Here is a 10,030-nt window from a genome sequence, read left to right as displayed (position 1 = left end):
GGGGAGATCAAACTCTTCTAGGTGGGTGTGGCTCTCCGAATGGGACAGTGCTGTAACAGACAGATGCCGGCAGATGCAGTCGGAGGCTATAACACTCCCTGGGAGCTACACGGGCAAAGACTGTTGCCAGAAGCAGAGGTAGCAGGAGCAAAAGTGGGTGCTGGGAAAACCCAAGGCACCTTGTGTGCTGTCTAGCTTAGCTGGAGGACAGGCCTGCACGGGGCAGAGGGGAAAAGGGCTGGCAGGAAAGGTTTGGGGAGGCCTCGGTTGCTACAAGGCTTCACCTTGACATGGGGAGACGTGATGTGCCTTTGGAAATTTTTGATTTGGGAACGGGTTTCTCATGAAACATCTCTCACAAAGTACTTGTCATAGTACCTGGCTTATAGAAAGTGTTCAGTCAATGTTGCTCTTCGTTTTAAGTCATGAAGGATGATGACAGAGTCTTGGAGGTGATAGTAGGTGGTCGGTGTCACATGGTAAGAGTAGACGAAGGTGTTAAAAGCATTTCCATCTTGAGATACAATCTACATATAATTGCACTTAAGTTTATTTCCTCTTGGAGAATTGTATATGCATACCTTCCCCCTTCTATACTCCGCTTTCCTGTCTCATTCACAGGAAAGATACAGTAATCATGGGAAAAAGCAATATAGCATAGGGGTTAAAGGTCTGGGTTTGGGGGTCAGGTAGACTTGGGTTCTAGTCCTGGATCCTCAGAGGCCTGGGTTCTGGAGTCAGGGAGCGTTGGGTTTTAATCCCAGTTCCTATGTGTCTTGGCATTAGTCATTTGTAAATTGGTAGTCATGGTTCCTATAGCTCCCACCTAAGTGAAGCTTAGTAAATTCACTCTAGGACAGACCATTTGAATCTTCTTCAGCAGTGTAGAACACAGTTGGTTTCTCTCTCTTATTGCTTTTTACATGAAAACATTTCTTTTCATTTCAAGTTGAATTCTGACCCCTAGGATCCTATAGGACAGGGAACTGGCCCACAGGTTTCCACGGCTGTAATCTCTACAGCAGCAGACTGCTGTATCGTTCTCCCTCAGAGCCATAGTGAGTGGTCAGCAGTCAGGTGCTTAACCCCTGGACCACCAAGGCTTCTTCCTCACGCACACAGAAGAGTATAAAAAGCTTCTGTGTAAACTTCCAGTCCTAATCAGAAAGTGCCACTAGGCGTGAGAACTAGCACGCTGCCAGTACTTCAGAAGCCCGAATGCCCTCTTGAATCATGCCCTCTCCCTTCCCTACCCTGACTTTGTATCACTCCTTGCTTTTTAAAAAAGTGGTTTGGCCATCTGCCAATCTGTCTGTACCCCCACCACGAATGCCTTATTTAGCTTTGGCTGTTTTGAACTTTATAAATGGAATACTTTGAGTTTTATGTAAATGAAATCATACCACATATTGCTTTTAGGAACTTACGGTTCGGCTTTGTTGGTGGGCTTCTTCCATGCTATTGCATGTAGCTCTGGCTTATTTCAAAGGTGTATACGAGGGGCTTCCAAAAGGGAACTGAGGCTGGATGCAGGGAAGGCCCCCGATCGTCATAGTTGTCTGTTGACTGCATGTGCACAGATTAACCCTCCTGTTTCGTTCTGTAATTGTGAACAGTGCTGCTGTGAGTGTCCTCGTCCTTCTGTCCTGGTGCACGGTGCGAGTGAGCGTTTCTCCAAGGTATCTATGTACCAGGAGTGGAGTTGCTGGATCACACTGCGTGCACAGCAGGGAGTGCTGCGAGCACTTTCTGTGGTGTCCGGTGTTCTGCTGGCTTCTCTATTGCTTTCCTTTTCCAACCCGCAAATGGTGAGCTCTTCTGACTCGGTACCCTGCCAGAGGGATCGCATTTATTTTTCTAGGTCTGACCTCTCCGTATATCCAAGTGCCCCCTTCACCCCGACACTGGTGTGTCTCAAAGGCGTCTCAGGCCTGACCTCTCCATGTCCGAATTCATGCTTTTTTACCGTCTCTCATCCCTTTCCAACCGGATCTTCTTTTGGTTTTGTGTATTTCCACCATCTATTTTATTATTCAAGTCATAAATGTAGGGATCATTCTTGATACCTCTGATTAACTTTCATATTCTGTCACCAAATTTAGCTCAGTTTATCTCCGAAGTAACCTCTCCTTCTGCTCCCACTTTCCTATCCCCAGAACCATCATCGTTTGCCTGGAAGAACCGCTTTCGACCAGTCTCGGCATTCAGCTTCCGTTATCTCTTGCTTATTCTCCCCGTGACTGTTAAAAGGATGAAAGCACAGTCAAGCAAAAGCACCCCGTTTCCACAGTCCTCTTCACTGGCTTCCGTTGGGTTCAGGATAAGGGCAAGGCGCTGCCTGCTGCACCAGATGTCCAGTGCCTACCACCTCCACCTCTGTGCTGCGGCTGTTCAAACATTTGGCTTCTTACCCCCAGTTCTCTACTTCGCATATACTGCTCTCTCAGAGCAATGCCTGTGTCCATCTTCCCGCTCCTCCGATTTGACTCCCTGTCACTCATTAGATCCAAGATCTCATCCCTTCTCCAGAGATACCTTTCCCAACCCCCCTGACCAGGCCAGGCACCCTCACTCGGTGTGCGTGCCCTTGACAACCTGGGCCTTTCTTCATGATCTGTGTCATGGCGTGTATCTAAAGATTTTGGGAGATTTTTGGTTAATTTGTATCTTCATGTGTTAGGGTAGGGTCTCAGTACTTATTAGCTCAATAAGTGAATATTGACTGAACATACATAAAATACTTAGCACTTCTCCCAGTGTCTGGCACGTAGAAAATATACAAGAAATGGTAGCTATTATTAGGATCCCTCCTGTCTTTATTATTCTTATAGGGTCCTGCCCAGTGTGCCCTTGGCTTTTTGCACTTCTCTTTGAAAGTCTTTCTGAGGATTTTTCCTGGCAGTGCTAGTAGAATGAGGACATCAGTGGGCAGACATTACTCATTCATTTCTCATTCAGAAACTTGATAAGCAGCATTTTGCATATATTTTCATTTAGATCTGTGAGGTGGGTACCCTAATCTCCTTTTTACAGTTGAGGAAACTGAGCACAGAAAGGTTAAGGCCCAAGGTCACCCAGTTAGGAAGGAGTGGGACTTGTACCAGTCTGCCGCCCTCTTTTAGTCTTGGTGCTCTGGAGTCCAAGACAGTCTGGAGTGGTCAGCGCAGTGAGCTAATGAAGGGTCCTTGTCTAAGGGTCACTGTAGTCCAGAGGGAGAAGGGGAGGTGAGTAACGGAGGCAGGCTCAGAGGTGGGGCGCTGGGTCCGGGCGGGGTAAGTGGAGAAGAGTGGGCAGAGGCACCCCGGCAGAGGACCTTCCTCCCTAGTGTGGGGGGAAGGGGGACTTTATAAAACGCGAGTGGATTTCGAGGTAACTTAGCTTCTCCTATCTTGGTGTCTCCCAGATTGTTCTGTGCCAAAATAATATACGGAACCAGGCCCATATGAACAGGGTGGTCACTCACGAGCTCATTCATGCCTTTGACCACTGTCGTGCACATGTCGACTGGTTCACCAACGTCAGGCACCTGGCCTGCTCCGAGGTGAGTTTTAGTACAGAAGGAACATTTTTTTCTTTCCATTTTTAGCTAGTGACTTTGTGTTCAAACGCTTTGCTCCCAACAAAGTTTCTTTGAGCTTTTAACTTTTCCGTCATAGTTTCACTGTAGTCTTGAATTCCTGTTTTTTAACTATCACGGAATATAATTTTCTGAGATTCCAGCTGGAGGGATTTTAAGTATTTTTTTAGGGTGACCTAAACAATGGCATTGGGAACCTGTGGCGCGGTGCTCATCCTCCGGGGTTGCTCTGAGTTGCAATCAACTTCAGTGGCGACAGGTGTATAATATGAGGGGAATTTGGAAAATTTGGGGAAAAATTGTCTAATTCTATTTTTTTCCATGAACATTTTGAAATCCCTTTATATAAATATAATAAAAATAGTTAATATTTATGGAAGGGTTTTTGCCACATACTTTTAACTATTCGTATGGATTCTTATTTAGTCTTCCCAGCAACCACTGGGGAACCATTGCAGTTCCCATTTTATGTATGTGGGAAGTGAGGCAGTTGTTCCCTGTTTGAAGTACTAGAGTTAGCAGTTAACTGGAGGAGCAGTTTGTACGGACGCCAGGCAGGATTACAATCAAGGCTCTTGACTGATTTGCTGTGCTGCCTTCCATAGTTGTGAGGCTGCTTGCTGGTCCTGGTATAAAACATTGAATATACTCATCTTAAATGGGTCTCAAAACTACAACATAAAAAAATGTTTATTATTATTCAGTGCTTTGAATTGTTCTCAGAAGTACACACCACACACACAACACACCTGAATATGCATCTTGGGAGACATGTATTTCACACTTGGCTTCCATTAATTGAATGCAGTATGAAGAGAAGTTCAAAAAACAAACCCCCAAACCCCCCACCAATATGAATCTCATACTTCATAACTTAGATTATTTTCCCTTTCCCTCGAAATTAATAAGTGGCCCCAGTACATCTAATTATAATTCAAATTATTTGGAGGATACACTAAACTTGAATTTTTAAGTAGGCTTCTCTCTCAGGTATTTTGAAAATTAATGCCTGTTAGCTATTCAAAGTATGTTAAGCGCCCTGAGTTCCTTAAAACAACGAGGTCATGTTATTGCAGCAGTAACAAGTGGGCCTTGGCAAAAATATGGCCAACTTGACTAGAATTTATGAGTGTGGTGAGCTCTAAGACTTTTTTATTTATTAAAGTTGCTTTTTTCCTTTAAAGATACAGCTAATTAGGAAATATATTCCGACTTTAAGATGTCAGATGCTTAGCATTTAGAATGCTTTCGTTTTTGTGTGTGAGAACTGTTTTGTCCTACTAAGTTTTCATAGTGCGTTCAAGCCCTTGGGGAAGGTCATGAAGTTGCGTGGGTTCGAGGGCAGGGCATAGTTCCGAAGCTCTGCACTGGGTTCTGGGAGAGCCTGTGCTCGACACTGATGTGTTCAGGTTACAAGCTCACATTGACACGCAGGGTGGAGATTTTTGGGAGAATACTGTCTTGAAGCTCTTTCTGTAATTTCTGGCAGAGTGTGTGTCCCCTGAAGAGCATAGGCCTTAATTCTGAGCTCAAACTCTGTGACTTTTGGTGTCAAAAGAAATTAGTTCTGCCAGGAAGGTTACAGTTTAAAATTCATAAACCCCCTCTGGTGGATAATTAAGCTTTCTCCCCCACCCTAGTGTGTTTGGCATTGTCTAATATAGCTCATAGGTATTTGTTACTTTTTCTTAATTTAAAGACTTCCTGAGTCAATAGACTTCTAAAATGAAAGCAAAACAAAACCAAAACCAAAAAACTCTCTTTGAAAAACACTGGTTATATAAATCCTTTCCCAATTAAAAAAATGTTAGCTATTATAAAGATATAAGACATGGAAATTTATTGTAATTTGTTTTATGTTTTATAGATTCGAGCTGCTAACCTCAGTGGAGACTGCTCACTTATAAATGAAATATTCAGATTACATTTTGGACTAAAACAACACCATCAGGTAACAAAATAACCTTTGAAACTACCTGCTCTGAAGAGTGTTATGAGTGGAAATAATGGATGCAGATTGAGGAGCACACTTAGTATTTAAAATTCGAAAGAACTACCTCTATGAGAAGAATTTAAAATATACAGATGCCTCCTGTTTTTAGCTGGGTTCTCTAGGGGAGCAAAACTAGTGAAGTTTATATATATGGAGGGGGAAAAATGGAATACAAACCAATGTGCATATATGTATTTTAAAAATGTGTATAGTATATATACATTTAGACATACATGCACATATAATATATGTGTATGATATATATGTATATATTTTACCATATAACATTAAAACAAACACCCTGCCATTGAGTGAATTCTGACTCAAGTGAGCCAGCGGGACAGGTGTAGAACTGCCTTTGGGTTTCTAAGACTGTAGCTCTTCTTGGGCGTTGGAAACCTCATCTTTCTTTCTCTCACAGAGCGGCTGGCAGTTTGAACTTTGAGGTTAGCACCCAACACACGTAGCCCACTATGCCACCCGACGAGCTCCATTATTTACCATCTAGTTAGCTGTAAAAACCAAAAAACCAAACTCACTGCCACTAAGTCGATACTGACTCTTAGTGACCCCACTGTGGGGTTCTGACACTGTAACTGTCACGGGAGTAGAAAGCCCGGTCTTTCTCTTGAGGAATGGCTGGCGGTTTTGAACTGCCAACTATACAGATGTAGCCCAATGAGTAATCACTATACTTTCAGAACTCCTAAATACACACACACACACACACACACACACACACACACACACCTGTATAGGGGTTCTAGGGTGTTGCTAGGTAAGCTTTGGATTGCTAATGTTAAGGTCAGTGGTTCAAATCCACTAGCCAATTCAAGGGAGAAAGATGAAGGTATTGGCTTTTATCAAGATTTGTAGCCTTAGTAACCCTCTGGGGTTGCGCTGTGTTGGAATTGACTTGATGGCAAGGAGTTTTTTTTCCCCCCAATACATATATATATATATATAGAGAGAGGGGAAGGGGACAAGGTAGGGAAAGTGAGAGAAAGAAATAGAGTGAAAGTGTGAGAGCAATTTTTTTCAAGGAAATGGCTCACACAATTGTAGAGGCGAGTACTTTCCAAGTCCAGAGGCCACATTGTCAGACCGGAAGCGACTCATTCCGTCTGCAGCGACAGTGGTTGACAAAGCCAAGATTGAGAGGTCATATGGCAGGCTGCTGGCTGCAAAGGCAAATGAGTCCAATGTCAGCGTGTGAGTTGGCAAGTTACTGACTCAGGCCGCAGAGGCTAATAACTCCAGTGTTGACAGGCAGTGAAACAAGACTGCTGGCTCAAGTCCAAAGAACCAGATGTTAGGTGGTGATAGGTGCAGAATCTAGATCTTGATGAAAAACAAAAGGGCTTTTACCATGCTTTGGAAGTAGTCCACAAGGAAATTCCCTTTCATTTGATTGGCTGCTATTAGTCAACCTTATCATAAGAGTGATTACATTATATCAAATCTCATCATGGCGCAGCCAAGATGACCATAGCCTTACCCATCACACCTCCTAATTCAAATAAGTGGAATTTAACATTACTTTATAGTAAAGCTCTGTGACTGACAGATTTTAATAATAAAAAGATCTGTGATGTTACTCTGAGATACTTTTGAGTGGAGGTGGATAAGGAATGAAATTGGCGTCTGCCTTCTGTCTGAATAGTCCTGAGCTTCTGTTTTTAAACTACCATAGATAGGGTTTCAGAGAGACAGAAAGAATAATACCTTCAGTGTGAGACCGCATTGCAACACAAGGTAAAGTTATAGATAAGAGTATGGCGCGATAGAGAAAGTTTTGGATTGTCACAAACTTAATTATGATGAACTGAATCGAGAGGGATTTTGTAAACAAAATGAAACCAACCAACCAAACAAAAAAAAAACATGACCAAGATGATCTAGTTAAAAAGCCTTTATGCGCCATCATAGATGGACGTGGGGGAAAGAAAGTGTAGAACAGGTAGATTAATAATGAATATGAGCAGTTCTTCCCAGAGCCACACTGTGTCCTCTTTGTCCACACTCAGGAAAGGCTGGTCAGAGAGAAGTCATGGGAGAAGCTCTCTGGGTCAGTTCGTGAGGTGTATTGGCATCAGGAGAGCAGGTTCAACTAGACTCAAAAAGACTAGACCTGGAACAGCAACAGCAAGGCCCTTGGTTCTCCAGAGAAGGACATAGCTCACCCCTGGCAACTAGTGGGAGTAATTGTGCCCTTTGTGTGTGGAAGGTAGAAGATAGACCTGCTGCTTAGAGAGGATTATTCCAATAGGACTGGTAATGCTTTCAGCTTGGGCCAGGTCAACCTACTGGTTTGCCACTGACCTTGTTTTGTGCTCCACGTCTTTAATCCCTGATTCTTTGGTAAATTTAGGTTGGGTTGAATGTGAATGGGCCATGTGTTCTGCTTATCAGTGGAGAGGGTGGAAGCAGGATGCAAATCCACATACCCTTAGGAAGATAGTGGCGTTAAAGCGTGTGCTTCAAGATCTATCCTCTTTGAAGAAAAGTTTGTCCTAGTCTACCTTTGGGCAGAACATGAATAGAAGTACAACAGGGTAGATGGTAAATGGAGAGGTAGGAGCTTGAGTCTTAGAGAATCGAGTAGCTACTTTTTTTTAATAGCTGTTATCTACAGTTGTAAACCACCAGCTGCTTCTCGGGAGAAAGATGGGGCTTTCTACTGCCACACAGAGTTAGTTTCGGAAACTGGGAGACAGTTCTCCCCTGCCGTATATGGTCCCTCTGAGTCGGCATCCACTTGGTGGCAGGGAGTTTATTTTGTATTTTATTTTTTTACTCAGGAACAGCAAGTGCAGTACCTGATTTTACATGTGTACAGCCACACTTGGATTTTACCAGTTTTTTAGACATCTGGAGAGAAGTAGATCTGAATTTTGTGACACCCTGTGTTTCTTAAGGAGACATTTTGTCCCCGTCCCCCTTTTTTTTTAACCCTCCCTAGAGTGGAAGAATTTCTTTTCTTTCTGGCCATTGCCCCTAGGAAAATGATTTTCTTAGATGATAAACTGTAATTCCTATATAAAGAACATGTAGGAGAGAAAAATAACTCTGATAAAAAAGGCCTTTTTCAGTTTTACAAAATCATAGCACTTTCCAGGTTTGGGGTATATAGTTTCCTATTGCCCTCAGGGAACAGAGGTCCCCGCCACCCCCCGAGGAAAAATTGTCTAGCATTGATCACCTGAAAATTTAGAGATATGCAGAAGTATAGTATGTCTTAAGTTTAATAAAGTTTTATAAAACTTTTAGTCAGCATGTTTATGGAGTTTTTTGGTGCGATTTCACAAATTGGGAGTGCCTGCTTGTTGGTCAGACAATGACGTCTTGTTTATGTTACTTGAAAAGAAGAAAATGAAGGAGGTCTTGTTTAGGTGTAAATCATTTTCAGTTGAGCTAAGCATGTTCTGTAAAAGAGCAATTTTGTTTCTTTGTTCATCTGTAATGATGGGAATTAATTTTATGTAGTTCAGAGAGTATATAAAATGTTACTGGTTCCCAATTAAATTTTCTTTCTCCTTAGACTTGTGTGCGAGACCGAGCCATCCTTTCTATCCTGGCCGTTAGGAATGTCAGCAGAGAAGTAGCTCAGAAGGCTGTTGATGAAGTTTTTGAATCCTGCTTCAATGACCTTGAGCCTTTTGGAAGGATCCCTCACAGCAAAACTGATGCACAATACGCTCACAGAGACTTTCAGAATCGCCATCGGTATTATTCTAATATATGAAGGCAATGACATTTAATATTACAGAACTTCAGCGGTCGTGAAGAAATTTTGGTTTTATTTTCTGTTTTTTGAAATTACAGTTTTCAAATGGACAAGCATATACAATATAAATCAGTTAAAGAAAATAGCACAAAGAATGGTGATTCTGGCATATGATTACAAAAAAGAACTGTGGCTGAAATGAAGCTGTCTTAAACTGTACGGCACAAAGCATTCTCTTGATAGCTGACTAGGTGGTAAATAATGGAACTCTGGTGGCATGGTGACGTTGAAGCCAAAGACGAGGTTTCCTACTCTCAAAGAGCTGCAGTCTTTGAAACCAACAGGGCCAGTTTTATCTGCCCTGTCTGTCCTGTTGACTCGCTATGAGTGAGAATGGCCTCGGTGGCTGTGTGTTTTGTTTTTATACAGTAATGAAGTAAATACATTTCATTTTTATATTTCCTATAGTGTACTTATTTAAAAAATATTTGTGTGGGTATGTTTATTATATGATTATTTTAAAGCTTAGATAGAAAACCTGTGAAGTGTACCCTTGTATGGTGTCAATAGGTGGGCCATTATGCATATTTGCCTCCCAGAGGTTAAATGTAAAGAAAACCATACTGGTCTTACTATAAGACATTCATTGAGCTACTACCGTAATCAAAACACTCAAAGAATGAAAGCTGGGAACAGCCCATTCATAATACTGATATGATCAGTATTCCCATTC

The 10,030-nt window shown here is 42.3% G+C and overlaps 1 protein-coding gene across 1 annotated transcript in view; it reads left to right on the top strand.

Moving 5' to 3' along the window:
- ATP23 (ATP23 metallopeptidase and ATP synthase assembly factor homolog) overlaps positions 1-9,733 on the top strand; it is a 16,488-nt gene extending 6,755 nt beyond the window's left edge. The window contains exons 3-6 of the mRNA XM_045289007.1: positions 1,490-1,679; positions 3,404-3,541; positions 5,445-5,528; positions 9,112-9,733. Coding sequence (XP_045144942.1) covers positions 1,490-1,679; positions 3,404-3,541; positions 5,445-5,528; positions 9,112-9,315 — 616 coding nt within the window. The 3' untranslated portion in view covers positions 9,316-9,733. The remainder of the gene's footprint in view (positions 1-1,489; positions 1,680-3,403; positions 3,542-5,444; positions 5,529-9,111) is intronic.
- Positions 9,734-10,030: the final 297 nt, after the last annotated feature.

This window comes from Echinops telfairi, unplaced genomic scaffold (genome assembly GCF_000313985.2).
Source record: "Echinops telfairi isolate 266 unplaced genomic scaffold, ASM31398v2 ScPeMD7_2;HRSCAF=8, whole genome shotgun sequence".
NCBI lineage: Eukaryota > Metazoa > Chordata > Mammalia > Afrosoricida > Tenrecidae > Echinops > Echinops telfairi.
The sequence above is the reverse complement of the archived record's forward strand: the minus strand, read 5'-3'. Positions and strand labels throughout refer to the sequence as shown.